We start from the raw sequence: 18,695 nt of genomic DNA on the forward strand, positions 1-18,695 counted from the left end.
AAAATCTAAATGACAGTTGGACCCTCCTTCTAGCAGGTGCCGTGTGCATAATTAGGACTGTGTGCACAACTTTGTACCAAGTGCAAAGCCAGATAAGATATGGGCACCTGATTGGTACCACAATTGTATATAGTAAGCACAGACAACAGGGTGATGTGTGCCTGGAAACACCTGTGGTCTGGCGGAGCACTTTGACAGTAGTTAGCAATAAACAGAACTGCACTGGTGACTGTGTGTCTTTCAGTTCTTGGCTGCATTGCATCCTGCAAGGTGATCTACTCACGAGTAAAACTGCTGCTTCAACATTTTCATCTCAGTGCTGAATAATTTATTATTTATTGATTTATTTAATTCATTTATACCTCATTTCTCTTCCCAGCTTGCCTGTGAACCCCAAGAAATAAGAGGAACACAATAATGATATACATTGCTGTTTTGGAACTAGCGCATCCCAGTTTAGTGCTCCCCCCTCTCTCTTAGGTCTTAAAGAGATGAGGTTTGTCAACAAACCCCTGGAGGTCAGAAGGCTGCTCTGGCAGGGGAGCAAGTTGAGGCTGCTCGCACGATAGCATGCGAATGGCCTCCGAGCCTCCACAATTGATGCCAGTGGAGCTGCGTTTACCGCACATGTGCGGAAACAGCCAGGGTTTTGGGATGGAGGGACTGTGAAAATCAAATAAGAACCCACACATGTAATATGCACACCTGTTTTAAAATTCATTCTACCAAACCCTCTCCCCAATCCTGCAAAGGGAATATATATCATGCAAGTCCTGAAGAAGGACTTATCAATAAATCAAATACTATCTATCATCCTGATTTACAGTGCAGTCTTAAGGAGATTGACTCCAGTCTAAGTTCATTAAAATGAATGCGCTTAGATTGGAGTAACTCTCTTTAGAATTGCACTGATAAACAGAGGCTTGGATTTCCCTACTTACTATTTTTCTTACTTACTATAGTTTCTAATAGCTCAACAGGACCCATTTCTTATTGGTGGTTCTTAACATGCTGAAATTAGTTCATTTTGTCATAATGCTTGTTCCTTGTGGTTTATCCTACTTCATTACACTTTTGCCACTCTCTCCCTCACTACCTTTCACCTCTCTATTCACTGTTGGGTGTTGCAACAGCCTAATTGAATCTAGTCTCTTATGGAGAGTACAGTCTCTTACTCAACCCAGCTGAAAAATGTATGACTTGTGATTCATACGAACTTCTCTCTGTTCCCAACAATTTCATTTCCTTCTCCTTCTGTAATTTTCATTTTACTTTGGTGCAAAATTATTTGTCCTTCACTGCATCTGAAGAAGAGAGCTCTGACTCATGAAAGCTCACGCTGGAATAAGTCTTCAAAGTGCCACTGGACTTCTGTTTCATTTTGTTATAATCGAATAATACAGTTATGCTGATGACATTATTCCCTCGATAATGTCAAACTATTTATTATATATTTATTATATAATTACTGCACTACTTTTTTCATCATTCCTATTACCCATCTCCTCCCAATTATGACTGTATGACTATAGCCTGTGCTGACATTTCATTTTATTTTATGATTTTACATTTTATGTTTTTATTACTATTGATTGTTTCCTGATTGCTTACTAGACCTATATGACAATCATTAAGTGCTGTACCTTATGATTCTTGACAAATGTATTTTCTTTTATGTACACTGAGAGCATATGCACCGGAGACAAATTCCTTGTGTGTCCAATCACACTTGGCCAATAAAGATTCTATTCTATTCTATTCTATTCTATTCTATTGTGCAAAGATAAACCACAGTCTGGTATTAGGTCTAAAACAGGTACTAATTAAAATACATACTCTCTCACACAGAGTACAAATAGGCATGGATATATACCTAAGGTGCAAAATTGAAAGTTAAAAAAAGAAAGTGTGAACTCATTCAAATCAACTAAAAGCACAGTTTCAACTTCTACTGAAGTCATACCAGGCACTTTCATTGCTGTGCATCTAGCTGATATATAACATTGAGGCCAGGGATGAAATTCATTTTGCAGTATAAATGTCAAGGAAACACTTACATAAGATATAAGCAGGCTGTGAGTATGTTTCTTTTAATTGGCCTTGAAACCACCAACACTTACTTGGTTTAAATTATCCACAATCCGAGCACAAATAAGAGCTGCTGGCAGGTCAAAGTAGTTATCATAGACATAATACTTAGCTGCAATAAACAAAAAAACAAATAATTTTAATGCCTTGCTGGGTGTTTTATAGGAAAATATCCTGTAAGAAAATATGAATTTCAGAAGTTTTTGTTGTATCTTTGTTTTTTGGAAAGGGAAGACAATTTGTAAGTCCTAAGAATTATATTCAGAAGGGCGGTATATAAGTGGAATTATAAATAAATAAATAAATATTGTAAATTTGATCCTTGCTATAATTCCACTAATGACACTAGCCCTGTAAACATAAATATACTGTGTCAGACCACTGGTCTATCAAGGTCAGTGCTGTGTATTCTGATTGGTAGAGGCAGGGACGTAGGTATAGATTTTTATGGGGGGGTTGGGGGGCCACACTCCCACCCACTCCTAGGGCATGGCCATGCCTCCCCAAGCCCCACCCCTGGCCTAGCATTTATAAAAGCAGCTCTCCGAGGTCAGGGATGGCAGACTCCCCTGCTCTGCCCTGCCCCTCCCCTCCGGGCAGAGGCATAGAGGGAAAATGGAGCCCGGTGCAAAATCTGAGTTTTGCGCCTTCCCCCCCGGCAGCCGCTGTGATGCTGGAATCCACCCCCAAACAGCATCACTTTTAATGGTGTTTAAACTAGAGAGCCCAAATTCTCCTTTTAAATCCACCTTAAAGGGAGAATCTGGGGTCCCTAGTTAAACAACATTGAAAGTGATGCTGTTTTGGGGTGGATTATCCCCCACCCTGAAACAGCATCACTTTCAATGTGGCATAGTGGTTAAGAGCAGGTGCATTTTCATCTGGAGGAATCGGGTTTGATTCCCTGCTCTGCCACTTGAGCTGTGGAGGCTTATCTGGAGAATTCAGATTAGCCTGTGCACTCCCACACATGCCAGCTGGGTGACCTCAGGCTAGTCACAGCTTTTCGGAGCTCTCTCATCCCCACCCACCTCACAGGGTGTTTGTTGTGAGGGAGCAAGGGCAAGGAGATTGTAAGCCCCTTTGAGTCTCCTACAGGAGAGAAAGGGGGGATATAAATCCAAACTCTTCTTCTTCTTCTAAACTGAGGACCTCAGATTCTCCCTTTAAATCCATGCTGAAGGGGGTGGATTTAAAAGAAGAATCTGGGGAAATTTGGGGGTGCCTGCTGTCAGGGGTGAAATTGTTAGGCTAGAAGCACCAAACTTTCAGAATATCTTTCGGAGTCTCTCCTAATGATACCACCCAAATTTGGTGAAGTTTTGTTCAGGGGTTCCAAAGTTATGGACCCTCAAAAGTGTAGCCCCCATCTCCTATTAGCTCCCATTGGAAACAATGGGGGATGGGGCACCCCCTTTGCAAGTCCATAGCTTTGGACCCCCTACACCAAACTTCACAAAACCTGGGTGGTATCAATAAAAGACTCTCCTGATAATACATCCCAGGTTTGGTGAAGTTTGGTTCAGGGGTCCAAAGTTATGGACCCTCAAAGGTGTAGCCCCCATCTTTTATTAGCTCCCATTGGAAACAATGGAGGATGGGGCACCCCCTTTGGGAGTCCATAACTTTGGACCCCCTAAACCAGTGATGGTGAATTTTTACGAGGCTGAGTGCCCAACTGCAACCCAAAACCCACTTATTTATTGCAAAGTGCCATATATGGCAATTTAACCTGAATACTGAGGTTTTAGTTTAGAAAAACGGTTGGCTCCGAGGTGCACGTTACTCAGGAGTAAGCTTGGTGGTAGTCGGTGGGTTTGCTTTGAAGCAACCGTGCAACTCTTCCAATGGGTGAATCATGACCCTAGGAAGGTTTACTCAGAAGCAAGCCCCATTGTCAGCAACTGAGCTTTCTCCCAGGTAAAGGATTGCACTTTAGTTCTTCGCATAAAAATCAGTGGGGTTTAACAGCGCTTAACAGGGTTAACTACACTGCTTCCCCAAAACTAGGTCTTAGGTTTAATGCTAATAATCGAGCCCAGTGGCCCAGGCCAGCCTAGGGGTGTGTGTGTGGGGGGTGGGGGGTGGGTTAAACCAAACCTTACTAAACCCGGCCCTAAAGCAAACTTCACCAAACCCGGGTAGTATCATCAGGAGAGTCCCCCAAACAATCCCTGAAAATTTGGTCCACATCTGGAATGCCCCTGATCAAGCCGGCACTGCTTTTTGCGCTGGCAGGCCTAGGCCAAACAACGGCTTCTGGGTTGGGTAAACTGCCCCTCCACCGGCACATTTGTTCTTTGTGCTGGCAGGGTGGGCACCCATGCAAGGCTGCACCAACTCCAGAGAGGGGTTTGGCTGCCACATTCTGGATTGGGCTGCCCAATTATCCCTACTGCACAGCTAAATTTCACAATCTGCCTTGAGTCTCAACATTCATTCATTCATTCATTCATTCAATCAATCAATCAATCAATCAATCAATCAATCAATCAATCAATCAATCAATCAATCAAATACCTGAACGAGAAACCATTTCACTCATAGTCTTAAAGTGTCTCCATTCTTTTCTTCCGTATTTCTCTAGGATCTCTTCCGAGGTCATGTGTTTTGTACCATGGCTTGCCCTGTTTGACATGCAAGGCATGAAAGACATTAAGGTTGTTAACGTTTACACAGTCTAATTCACTGCTTGTTCTAAACATTAAAAAGGGTAATTAATCCCAATAACATTCCTTTTCTGTAAACCCCAAATCAAAATCAGAGCCATGAGCTTATGTATTTCCTCAAATACAACTCACAAAAAACCTGAATCTTGTTATTCCTATTTGACTTCATAATTTCTGTAGTTTTTTTCCTCCCATTTTCAGAATTCAGAAAATTCATTTTCTGAATTCCATAAGATCTGGATCAAATATACAGATCTGTTTGGAAGATCTTCTCAAAATCAATCACAACAAAAACGGGAGAGAGTAGAAATGTACTAAAGATAGTTGATTAAATGTGTTACTAGTGAAATAACCAATAAAAGCTGTTCAGTAAAATACAGAAAACTGTTTAAGACTAGCAGTTGTGGGGCTGTATAGAATTACAACAAAGGAAAATGTAACTTTAAAAGTAAATCTTTATATTCCATGGCAAACATGACTGTTCCTGTTGTTATAACATCCTGATGTTATAAAAAGCATTTATTTAAAGAGTTAATGACATGGACATTTCATTAGTTTGGAGTTTGTTGGCCATTTAAACACACAAACCATTTATACTTTCTGGGAAGGACCCAACAGCTCTATTTTGTTAATAACAGGGTGTTCCTTTATTTACTATCATAGATAGGTCAAGATTGATAAAACAGAGTCATCGGCACATACAATAAAATTTCACAGCCAGATTAGGCTGATTTTAATAGTACAAATATAATTAACATGATTTAATCAGCTGCTTCCTTGTTAAAGAATTCTGAGGAGCAAAATTTGGCCACTTTAAAGGTGATATCAGAACAATCTGAAAGCAGCAGAAAAATCTCACAGGAAAATTTTAGAATGTCAGTCTACATGTCTTATAAACATTACCTTAAAATAGTTCCGTCTTGTGCAAGCTTAAGAAAGTTCCCATCTTCCATATCCAGAACGAGGCCTTTGCAGCTGAATGGATTTTGTTTCAACAATGAGAAAAAGAAAACATAAAAAATTAACACCTTTGTGATTATGAGATATAGTATAGAATAGACTGCTGTAGTCTATACTCAACTCTTGCATGGATTGGGAATATGACCCAGCAGTTCAGCAAACTGAGGTGAATTTCTGATTAGGGCAGTCATACAGCTCAGTCAATATATGGCCAACATTCTGTACAGTCATGGAGCGCGAATACCAGAGGAAGACTTGTATGTTGTTCTTGGGCATACACGGGCATGAAAGTGTACTAACTGTAATGTTTGCAGGACATATTACTCAGACAAAACAGAAGTGAGATGGAGAAATCAGAAGTTTGGCAACTTCTTCAGACAGACAGACAGACGGAAACCTTTATTGGCATATAAAATATTCCAGGCAGCCATGATCAGAGCAAAATAAGACTATGAGCTAGCTATAACCACAAATCACAAATAGGAAAAGTAAACAACAATTTATTTCCCAGTCCTATCACGATGCAGCTTTATGGCATCTTGCAAAAAATTTGATACTTTTTCATGTATTTCAAGATTGCAGTTATTCAAGAGAAGGGACAATTTAGCAGAATCAGAAAGTCCTGTTCTATTTGCTAGAATAGAGCTTAGATACTTTGTTCAAGTTTCTGAGTATAAAGGACAACAGAATAGAGAATGCTGAATAGCTTCGATATAGCCCACCTTACAGGAGCAACATCTATCTGAATATGCCATATTTTTTATGTTTTCCATACAGGATTTTTGATGGCATAACACTGAATCTGGCCAAAGGGAAAGCTCTACTTTGGTTCAAATGTTGAAGATGGTAAAAATACGTAGCAATATGGCCTGTAATGCACTATTGAGATTTTGTATGTTATTTTACAGAAGGCCACAGATGCTGAAAGGTTAAAAAGAGTGTCCACGGATATTCCAACAGATTTTTTTTAATAGCAGGGAGCCAATTTGAAACATTGGAGATTGACAGCATTTGATAAATAAATGCAGTGAGATTGGAATTATAGTGTATTCTCAGCCAATATTTAATGGTAGTAAGCCTTGCCTTCGATTCCAACAGACCCTGCCTGGTTGCCAGACACAGAGCCGCATATGGTACACATCTCAACATCCCCAAAATTTTCCGTAGGAATTTTGATTGAATCCATTTTAGGGAATGGTTAAAAGCACCCATCCAAAACAGAATTCTATAAAACAAGTGCACACCTGTTATAGCATTAAAAACATTTAATGCAGGGGGCACATATTGGTTTCTGGTATGAAAAAAGAAATGTGCAACGGTCCAGGGAGTAGTTTTGACCACATTTATTGCTGACTTATGGTAAGAAGTCCAAGATGTGTAATATTGGAAATGCATGTTTGGGTATTTAAAATGCTTGACCCGCAATTTCTAAAGAAAGACAATGAAGGTGAACTACTAATTGGATGTGCAACTGAAAGTCTGCTAACTATCCAGGATTATGCTAATCAACTTCAAAATTGTGAGGACCCACCCACAGCAACTTGGAAGCTATTCTGACTTTGGGGGTGTGGCTATAATGCCAGACCCTCCACAATGGGAAAATGGAATAACAAATATTTATAACACACACACTCACACACATATCTTGTGAAAAAATGTTTATCTGCAATTTTCAATAAGATTTGCATATGGAGGTTTCTGAGTAAACAGTGAAATTACTAGATAGTTATTCCCGAAAAAATTCTAGATCAGTCTCTAAGTGGTTTAAAAAGCAAACGCACAGAGAGTTTTGATGTCTTTTGTATTGATGAGTTTTCTTTTTTAAATTAACAGTGAGAAATAAGCACTTCTGTTTTAAACAGCCTCTCAGATCAATGCAATATTAAAGATACAGCCTGATGCACAAATACTTTGAATAAGTCCTACCATATTTAATGGCTTCCAACTGTACATGAATAAGATCAGTCAGCTCATCTTTAAATCCTCTTAAGAGAGTGTGTGTGTGTGGTGGGTCTAAATAAAACTAGTGAACTGGCAAGAAATCTGGAAACAAGAACATTGCAGGGATCTGACAATATGGGCTCGAATATAAGGCAGAATAAAAACTTGTGAGCCTTTTAAGCACCACAAGACATCAGTTGATTTTTAAAATACAGAATCATTTACCAAAAATCCCAGCTCTCCGGTGGTACATTCAACAGTTCTTTATCATAATCTTTTTCTGTTACCATGTACTGTGCAAAGCTTTCATATATGAGCTGAAAAGAGAGAAAGAAGAGTTAGTCCTACATAAAATTACACATGTTGAGGTATCAAGAGTCTATCTCTTTACACTTTAGGATCTAGCTTCCAGTCTCACTAATTTAAGAAGAACTATTACCACATTTTCAACTAATACTTGACAACCAGATTATTTTACCAAAAAGTGATACTTCCCGAAACTTTACCCTTCTGCTTCTAATAATGGCTGAAGTCGGTTCCTTTTTAATTTACAAGGAAAACATATGTTCAGCAAAGTAGTTAGGAAGGTTTCCATCTCTGGTTTAGAAAAGTTATGGAGATCTGGGGTGGAGACTGGAGAGGGTAGTGGGGAGGGACCTCAGCAGAGCACAATGTCATTAAGTTCCCCTTCCAAAGCAGCCATTTTCTCCAGGACATCTGATCTCTGTGGTCTGAAGCAGAGGTGAATCGGGGGAAATGGCACCTGGGAATAAAACCTGCTCTGGTCGCCCCCCTGCGGCACCCATCCAAGCCACCCCACCCCAGAGCCATCTCCCTGCAGGCTGCCTCCTGCCCTCCCTGCCCCTACCTCCAAGCCCCACCCCATAGAGCCTGGGGAGGGAAGGAGGTGACTCAGACAGGTGCCGCAGCAGCAGGCCGGCTCCTGGCAGCAAGCTGTACTCTGTCTTTAGGCGCCTCCCCCACACCAACCCAGCTCTTCAGAACTGGATCGGCACGGGGGAGGAGGGTGGTGGAAGTGATTTTGCGGGGGGGCCGCCATTGCGCCTTGGGTCATTTGACCCCCCCCCCGTCCCCCGTGGGTGGGGTCTGAAGATCTCCAGTCCCCACAAGGAGCTTGGAGACCACAGTAGTTAAACATGCATAGAGTGACAGTGAGACTGTGGCTCCCGCAGTCCTAAATAACTTGCTCTCAACCTTTGCATATTTACATGGCATACAGAGAACTATTGGTGCATGCCTCACTGCATATAATCTTCCTACTTACTCTTTTGGTGTAATATTGTTGCAGAATATTGTTGCAGAAATAATTCCTTTTAATGAATCATTTCATTAGAAATTTAAATTCATCCAACAGTTAGCCTCTCACCCAAGGCCACACTGGGAATTAAGTGGAGAGAGGGCAGCATGAATTCTTTGCCAGGAGATCTGTTGAAATCTTGTGAGGAACCACAACAGAGAAATTAGAATAAGAGTCAGAAAATTCACAGTGATGACATGGTTCCTTTGGAATGTCCTCCCCTTAAGGATATGCTGGTGCTGTGCCAAAACATTTTTTTAAATCCAAAAAATTCATTAGTATCATAATGTGTGTGTGCGTGCGTGCGTGCGTGCGTGCGTGTGTGTGTGTGTGTAAAGTCACAGCCAACTCAGGGTGATAGGGTTTTAAATTGCAAGAGACCAAAAGAGATGGTTTGCAACTTCTTGACTCTGCATAGTAACACTGGACTTCCATTAAAATACTAATGAAGGGTGCCCCTGCTTAGCTTCTGAGATATAATGAGACTGGGCTAGCCTGTGTAGACATACCTACTATTTATTAGATTTTTATCTTACTCTCAGTCCAAGGAGTTCAGGGAATCTCCTGCATTTTATCCTCACAACAACCCTGTGCAGTTGAGAAAAAATGTTTCATGTCAAGGGGGGGTCTCCCCACACCAACTCCAGCACTCTAACATCACTATCCCACACTGTCTCTCATGTGCTATTGATCACACTAGGATAATAACTGAAAGGCTGGGCACTAGATCTGAGGCTGCATCCAGACTAAATTGACACTTTCTGCAGATTCTCCTTCTCAGTGCAGCCACCCCCACATCAAGGACCCCTATGTCCCAGGAGCAGCATTTCAAGGAGACTGGTGGACTGTCGAGGGAGGAGGGGGAGGGGAGTTCTGTTCTACTAATGGAAAATTTAGCCAGGATCTACCCTGTCATCATAAAAGGGTTACTTGACACATGAACATAACCCCATCTAAAATCAGTATTGCAACAGTTAACCAGTCAATAAGTTAGTTGTTTTGATTAATCAAAACCAAATTTTAATGAAATTGTTATGTAACATAGCTATAAACAAAAAAAATCAAGGTGGTATAATTTCAGGCATTACTCTTTTTTCTCTCCCATAGAGTATGCCTCTCGTAAAACAGCATTTAATCAACTAAAACCCCTGGGTTTTACAGAGGAGCAGCTGAATTCTGTTTATTGAATTCAATGGGACTTCCTCTCAAATTAGATTGCAGCATAAGACTTCTGCAATAGTATGGCATCCTTAGTATAAAGTTCTTCCCAGATTACAACTTTCATCACATTTACTCTTGGTTCATGCGTGGAGGAAGCACAGCAACGAACAGGGTTGCATTTGTCAACTTCCATGTCATGCCGGGAGATGTCCTGGAATTACAACTAATCTCCAAACCACAGATTCAATTCCCTGAATAAAATGGCTGGAGGGCAGAATCTATGATGAGCCTCTCCTCTAAACCTCCCTCTGCCTAGGCCAGGGGTCAGGAACCCGCGGCTCGTGAGCCGCATGCGGCTCTTCCGCCGCTGTTCTGTGGCTCCATGAGCCGAGCCGCGGGGCCCATCTTCACCCGCCCTGCAAGGAGCAGGGCGGGCGCTTCACTCGCCAGGCGGCCGGCCAGGCCGAGCCGCCAGGACCGTCTTCTCCCACCCTGCTCCTTGCAGGGCGGGCGCTTCACTCGCCAGGCGGCCGGCCAGGCCGAGCCGCCGGGACCATCTTCGCCCGCCCTCCTCCTTGCAGGGCGGGCGCTTCACTCGCCCGGCAGCCGGCCAGGCCGAGCCGCCGGGACCCTCTTCGCCCGCCCTGCTCCTTGCAGGGCGGGCGCTTCACTCGCCCGGCGGCCGGCCAGGCCGAGCCGCCGGCACCGTCTTCGCCCGCCCTGCTCCTTGCAGGGCGGGCGCTTCACTCGCCCGGCGGCCGGCCAGGCCGAGCCGCCGGGACCCTCTTCGCCCGCCCTGCTCCTTGCAGGGCGGGCGCTTCACTTGCCCGGCGGCCGGCCAGGCCGAGCCGCCGGAACCCTCTTCGCCCGCCCTGCTCCTTGCAGGGCGGGCGCTTCACTCGCCCGGCGGCCGGCCAGGCCGAGCCGCCGGGACCCTCTTCGCCCGCCCTGCAAGGAGCAGGGCGGGCGCTTCACTTGCCCGGCGGCCGGCCAGGCCGAGCCGCCGGGACCCTCTTCGCCCGCCCTGCTCCTTGCAGGGCGGGCGCTTCACTCGCCCGGCGGCCGGCCAGGCCGAGCCGCCGGGACCCTCTTCGCCCGCCCTGCAAGGAGCAGGGCGGGCGCTTCACTCGCCCGGCGGCCGGCTAGGCCGGGCCGCCGGGACCCTCTTCGCCCGCCCTGTTCCTTGCAGGGCGGGCGCTTCACTCGCCCGGTGGCCGGCCAGGCCGAGCCGCAGGGATCCTCTTCGCCCGCCCTGCAAGGAGCAGGGCGGGCGCTTCACTCGCCCGGCGGCCGGTCAGGCCGAGCCACCGGGACCCTCTTCGCCCGCCCTCCTCCTTGCAGGGCGGGCGCTTCACTCGCCCGGCGGCCGGCCAGGCCGAGCCGCCGGGACCCTCTTCGCCCGCCCTCCTCCTTGCAGGGCGGGCGCTTCACTCGCCCGGCGGCCGGCCAGGCCGAGCCGCCGGGACCCTCTTCGCCCGCCCTGTTCCTTGCAGGGCGGGCGTTTCACTTGCCCGGCGGCCGGCCAGGCCGCCAGCACCCTCTTCCCCCGCCCTGTTCCTTGCAGGGCGGGCGCTTCACTCGCCCGGCGGCCGGCCAGGCCGAGCCGCCGGAACCCTCTTCGCCCGCCCTGCAAGGAGCAGGGCGCTTCACTTGCCCGGCGGCCGGCCAGGCCGAGCCGCCGGGACCCTCTTCGCCCGCCCTGCAAGGAGCAGCGCGGGCGCTTCACTAGCCCGACCAGGCCGAGCCACCGGGCCCATCTACGCCTGCCCTGCAGGCAGGGAGGGGGGGGTGAGCGGGCGGGCGGTGGGGGCGCGAGCGAGCAAGTGGGCGGGGGAGCGGGGGAGGGTGAGCCAAATGGCTCTTTGAGGGGAAAAGGTTCCCGACCCCTGGCCTAGGCTCATCTCCCAAACGTCTAGGAATTTCCCAATAGAGTTGGCAGCCCTTGGGATCCAGAACTATCAAGAACTGGGGAACAAACTATACAACACAATTACTCTCGCCTGCAAGTTTGTGTACTTGGTTTACTTCAGCTACACACAGTTTTTAAAAAATTAAATTTAATACCCCGCTCTATCCCGGCTAAGGGTTATGTTTTGCACTGATGCACGTTTTGCAGAATTGGAAACAAAATTCATGTATCCTATTTAAAATGAAGTGTTTATTCAGAAAACTTCAAAATGCAGAACTGTAAGTCGGGATATTCTACCTAACTAACCAAACTGCCTGCGAAAATGGAAACCCCAGCAAGAGTATAAAGAACTCCTGCGCCTATCAGAGATCAGCGGTTTTGGAAAGAAAAACGCTTTTTCAACCTAAACAAGGGGCTCCAGAAGGCCCGCCTACGCAGGCCACCTCACGCTGCCTTCTTCCGCTTCCTTCCTAAAAACGCTGACCCATCCCAGCCCGATGCCTGCTGGGCTCGCTTTAGCAGCAACAAGACGTCAGAGCGCTTCTTCTCGCCGGCATCGCCGCAGGCCGGCATTGGCACTCTGTCGCATGCGCTGCTTTCGGCCCTGCAAAGGACACAGCCGGGCTCAAGGGGAGCCCTCTCGCGACTATTGCAGACCAGCGGGCCACGGGGAGGCAGCCCGTTGCTCAGCAGACAGCGCTGGAGCCAGCTGGCTTGCGAGATCGAGCCCGTAAACTGCCGCTGCAACTCAGCCACTCACCTGGCTGGTCTCCACCAGGTTGTAGCGACACAACGTGTGGTCAAGGTCGAAGCCAATCACCTCGCAGTCCGCCAGAGAGAAGGGCCGCGCCATGGCCGTGCCGCGGGGGAGACGAAAGGCTGCGGATTCTGTTGACTGATGCAGGAAGAGAAAGCGCCACTCGGCTGCGCGCGTTGCGGCTACCGCTTCCTGCAGTGGCTGCTCGTTCCCACACTGCTACTTGCTCGCTGTTGGTGTCCCGCGTTTCACTCCCAAAGAACCTGGGCTTTGACCCGCCCCCCCATTCTGCCATCTATTTCTGGCTGACCACCTCCAAATCTAGATCTTGGTAGTGATTAGAGAGAGAACCTGCGTTCAATGTTCAATTTCTGCCATAGCAGATCTCTACAGAGCAAAAGGCCCCCTTAAGATGTATAAAAGCTACAAAAAGGCTAGTTTTTCCTGTTGGTAAGGTCGAGGTGTACCTCCAACGGAAAATTATTTGGAAGGGCCCCAGTATGTTACTTCCTTCTAAATGTTAAATACAGTGGTGGGATTCTAATTTTTTAACAACCCGGCTGTGGGCGATGAATGCGCCTGCCCTGCTCCCTGCAGGGCAGGCGAAGATGGGGCTGGTGGCTCGGCTTGGCCAGCCGCTGGGAGAGCGCTCGCCCTGCAACCAGCGGGGTGGGCGGGAAGCAAGCCCGTGGCGCTGCCTTGCCGGCCGTGGGCGATGGATGCACCCGCCCTGCTACCTGCAGGGCGGGCGAGGATGGGGCTGGCGGCTCGGCTCATGGAGCCGCAGAACAGCGGCGGAAGAGCCACATGCGGCTTGCGAGCCGCAGGTTCCCGACCCCTGCCTTAGCCACGTATCTAACCAAAACAATCATTCATCACATGCTCCTTGGCGCATCAGTGCCTCAAAAACCTGCTTGAAAACCAGGGATGTTCAAGGACTCTCAGGATTTTTTATCTAAGTCACCCCAAAACCACCATCGCATCAAAGCTCCTGCCCTTAGTTACATATATGACCAAAACAATCATACATAACATGCTCTGTGGTGCACCAGTGGTGCAAAAACCTGTTTGAAAAACAGGGATGTTTAAGGATCCTCATGATTTCTGCACTAACTCATCCCAAAACCACCATCACATCAAGTCCTTAGCCCCGTGTCTGACCAAAACAATCACGCATCCCAGGCTCTGTGGTGCACCAGTGGCACAAAAACCTTCTGGAAAAACAGGGATCCTGTGAATCCTTGAAGATCCCTGTTTTTCCAGAAGGTTTTTGCACCACTGGCTTTGGGGTGAGTTAGTTAAAAAATCCTGAGGATCCTTGAACATCTCTGTTCCTCAAGCAGGTTTTTGCGCCACTGGTGTGCCACGGAACCTGTGATGCATGATTGTTTTGGTCAGGCATGGGGCTAAGTGCTTGAGCTGTGATGTGCTGTGGGTTTGGGGTGACTTATTGCATAAATCATGTGGATCGTTGAAGATCCCTGTTTTTCAAATGTATGGGTGTTAGGCTTCTGTGATTGGCTGCATCTTCTGTTGAGTGAGTTTGTGGCAGTAAATCCAAGTTTTCCAATGTATCATTATATTTAAAATGTCCCTACCTGTTTGGCAAGGATGTAGAAATGAGAGTGAATAAAGTTATGTCATTTTCAAGGAGGAAGATCTATGTATCCAATAGTGACGTCTGACCCCCATATGCAGATACCTAAATCTGCAGACCAGAGCTAAACACTTACAAGTCTTGTGGGCCTCCCACCTGGATACATAATTTATGTATGAAAAAGTTGGTAAATATTATAGTTTATGCATTATGTTATAGTTTATGCATTATGCATATGCATTATGAAAATGCAGGATTTGCAATACATTTTCAAGAAAATATATCTATCGTATTCTTTCTGTATACCTTATTTGGACAGGATTTTATGTCAGATTTCAGGCAGGTGTAACAGTTGTCACTCAATCACAGCAGGAGTTGGGGGAAAATCAATTTATAAAAGTGAGAGATAGAAAATAGCATAAAATGGGTTTACATATTTTATCTTTATTTTCGTATCATTCACAGTAAGTTTTCCACAATATAGTTCTGAAATAATCTGACACAATTTGGGTTGAATCAATACAGTTAGATCATTGTTAACCTGAGCATTCTTTCCTTTAAATTCCACAGGGACTTACAAGCAAGTCTAGAAATAACAAAGACAATGAAAGGTCATGAGAAACTGGTAATCTCTGACGTACTTTGATTCTATGAAATCCCCTTTTTTATCAGCTAGTAAAGAGCTCTGATCTTGCAAAGTCTGAAGAATGTTTAATATTGAGAATTACAAAAACTTGCAATTGAGTACAATCATTTGAGTGTCACCGTTTTATTGTTTAAGATACTAAACTTCCTCATAACATCACTAAGCCAATATAATGTTAAATATGCTTGCCAGCCTGCTTTAGGTCATGAAATACCAAAATCTGACTCCTCAGTGGTTACAGTGAAGAACTGGCATGCAAATCAACGTTTTAGTGTTTTATTCAAATGATAGATAGATTTCCATTGATAGTGAGGAATACATAGCCAGTTAAAAGAAGGCAAATAATGTCTTTCCAATAGATATAAACATTTTCTTGACTTTAATGAGAAAAGCTGCCAAATACTGATAAGGTACTATTGTGTTTTTTGTAAAGGTACCTGACAGTTCAGCAGTTCCGGGCACAAAAAGAAAATTTTCCTGACCAATTCAAACTAGGAAGCTTTACCTATTGAATTTTTGTTTGTCTTAAAACTCCTAAAGACTTTGGATCCCTGCTTGGAAAAAAATGTCAACTGTAGTAACATGCATTACTATGGCCCTTTCCGCACGGGCCAAAAACGACCGCCTGGGGGCGGTAAAAACGCCGCCCCCAGGCCGCCGTTCGCACAGGCGGCGCTGCTGCAACGCAGCAGCGCCGACCTGACTGCACTCCCCCGCCCCCAGGGCGGCGTCAGGCCGCCCTAAACAACAACCCTTTAAAGGGTTGTTGTTGAGGGGAAAGTGTCTTCCTGGCAGCGCGGTGCAAACCGCGCCGCCGGGAACACGCTGTTTCCCCTACCCTTTCCCATGTACCTCTCGTGTTGCCGTCCTGCTGGCCTCCTAAGTCCCTCCCTCGCTGTCCTCTGACCCCTGGAGGTCGGAGGGCAGCGTGGGCGGGGCTGAGGAGGCCAGCAGGACGGCGACACAAGAGGTACATGGGAAAGGGAAGGGGGGAAGAGGCGGCTCCATGCGGAGCCGCCTGCCGGCCTCTCCAGAGGCCGTCCGCATGCCTGCATGCGAACGGCCTCCGCCTCCACGCCAGCGGAATTCCTGCCGGCGTGGAGGCGCCCTTACGGCCATGCGGAAACGGCCATTGTCTTATGCAGGTTTCATCATGAATACGGTAGAACATGTGTATTTGTTGAATTCAGTAATAAGGGTCATTGTGCTGCTTTCAAAGGAAATGCTAGAGCACTATTCTGAAATAGGTTTTCTGTAAGATATGCCGTAGCATTTTCTCTTAGCTCATGTCCATTTTTCTGGGACTCATTTCATTCCCACCAATCCATATATAGGATCACTACATAGAACTCATATAATCCAAAAGTGTCTGAAAATGCAAATATTTCACCCCTTGGAGCTAAACATGAGCATAATATCTAGGAATACCAGTAGCAGGGACACTTGGAAATATGTTTGGGTTTTAAACTAATACGCCATATTAAACTGATATGGGTTTTAAACATATGGCCAAAATATGTTTGGGTTTTAAACTAATATTTAAACTAATATATTATTATGATTTTTTTATTAAAAAATAAACTAATAATTAATTAATAATTAATATTAGTTTAATATGCCCAATAAACTAATATTGAACATACTTGTCAAGTCTGTTTTCAAAGAAAATGGTTATATTGTTTTCTTTGATCTTAGCAAATAACAACATACTGATGGTCCCTGGCCCGAAAATAGTTCAGCTGTCCTTGACAGGGCCAGGGCCTTCTCAGCCCTGGCCTCGACATGGTGGAATTCTCTGACAAATAAAACCATGGTCCTGCAGGACTTATTACAATTCTTCAGGGCCTGTAAGAGAGAGTTATTCCACCAGACTTATAGTTGCGGTCAGCTTTATAGTTTTTTTTTGTTGAATGAGTACGGTTGATGTAAACCATCCTGAGCTCATCTGGGAAAGGGGGGCACTAGAAATTAAAAAAATAAGATAAAAAATAAAATATTTAATTTTAAAGACTCTATTAAGTAATATAATGGAACACTCTTTCCAGATTATAACCTTTGGTGTATCTTGAGCTGCAAAGTGAGCTTTTCCTCTCAAGGTATATTAAAGAACAACTACTGTAAGATGAAGTACCTTAGTTTAGGCAAATGCAAGTCCATTGATTTTATTTAAAGGCAATAGTACATTGGCTAAAGTGATTTGCAGGGCAGATCATAATTTATTTGGAAAATATATTTAGCTGTTCTTAATAATACCTTGTAAGTAAACCGTTTGAAAATAATAGTTATTCTACTTCTATAACACTATTTTGGAAAGTAATGGCAATTTCCAGCAATGAGCTAGGGAAGCCATTTTGTCCTTACATTTCAAAATAAAGCATTATGTTAATTAATGTGTAAATACTAGGTATTTTGTAATCCTGAAACATAATTATTCCAACTGCATTACAGCTGTGATCTAAAATGCAATCCTAAGAATACTTTCTAAGGAATAAGTCTAATTCAATAGACCTGAGTAGGGTTTTGAGTAAGGTGACCAGATTTTAACATTGGTAAAGTGGGACGCCATTGACCGGGGGGGGGGGGGGGTTGGCGAAAGAGCACAGGGCGGGAAACAGGGGAGTGCCCCAGAAGGCAGTGCCGCAGCGCAGGAGGCTGCCGCACTGCCAGAGGCGTAGCTGGGGAAAATTGAGCCTGGGGCAAAATATAAGTGTCCCGCCCCCGGCAACCGCCCTCCTCCACCATGACAAAAAAAGTTTTTTTGCAGCAGGCCATCACATTATAGAACATGCCCAAACTCACAAATCTGGGTAAAAACCAGATGCAGATGATTTTAAACAGATCATCATGAATTCATATGATTTTTACACTGGAATGAAATGAAATCACCATAAAATTATAGAACATGTCTTATTCTGCAGGAAGCACCAAAACAATCACGCATCCCATGCTCTGTGGTGCTGCAGTGGCACAAAAACCTGCTTGAAAAAACATGGATCCTCATGATTTTTGCACTAAATCATCCCAAAATCACCAGAACATCACAACTCCAGTCATTAGCCACATGTATAAACACAACAATCACACAGTCCACGCTTCATGGTGCCGTAGTGGTGCAAAAACCTACTTGAAAAACATGGATCCTCATGATTCTTCCACTTGGTCACCCCAAAATCACCAGAACATCACAGCTCATACCCTAGACACTAATGTCTGAACATAATAATCCTGCATGCCATGCTCCATGGCACCATGGTAGGTTCAAAGTCAGATCCTCATGGACTCTCAGGATTTTTGCACTGGGTAACCCCAAATTCACCTTCACATCACACATTATGTTCATATGCACAGACTACCCCCACCCCCCAAATATGGATCCTATGCTTTTTGGTGCCACTACAGTACAAAAATGGAGTTCCAAATTACAGATCCTCACTATTTTTCTGCCAGATTATAGCAAAATCTCCCCTCCCCATGGCACCAGGATAGAAAGTTTTGGCAATAGAACCCAGGCACTGGCCAAACTGTGCCCTCTCCGTCCCCATGCCACCAGGGCAGAAAGTTTTGCCAGCAGAAACCAGGCACTGGCCAAACTGTGCCCTCCCATCCCCATGGCACCAGGGCAGAAAGTTTTGCCAGCAGAAACCAGGCA

The 18,695-nt window shown here is 45.3% G+C and overlaps 1 protein-coding gene across 1 annotated transcript in view; it reads right to left on the bottom strand.

The window, feature by feature from the left end:
- NT5DC1 (5'-nucleotidase domain containing 1) overlaps window positions 1–13,050 on the bottom strand; it is a 105,295-nt gene extending 92,245 nt beyond the window's left edge. Inside the window, exons 1-5 of the mRNA XM_048492460.1 lie at window positions 12,807–13,050; window positions 7,884–7,975; window positions 5,661–5,732; window positions 4,609–4,715; window positions 2,121–2,200 (exon numbers count right to left, since the gene is read on the bottom strand). Coding sequence (XP_048348417.1) covers window positions 2,121–2,200; window positions 4,609–4,715; window positions 5,661–5,732; window positions 7,884–7,975; window positions 12,807–12,899 — 444 coding nt within the window. The 5' untranslated portion in view covers window positions 12,900–13,050. The remainder of the gene's footprint in view (window positions 1–2,120; window positions 2,201–4,608; window positions 4,716–5,660; window positions 5,733–7,883; window positions 7,976–12,806) is intronic.
- Between the last annotated feature and the right edge of the window lie 5,645 nt (window positions 13,051–18,695).

Source organism: Sphaerodactylus townsendi, linkage group LG01, assembly GCF_021028975.2.
Source record: "Sphaerodactylus townsendi isolate TG3544 linkage group LG01, MPM_Stown_v2.3, whole genome shotgun sequence".
NCBI classification, from domain to species: Eukaryota; Metazoa; Chordata; class Lepidosauria; order Squamata; family Sphaerodactylidae; genus Sphaerodactylus; species Sphaerodactylus townsendi.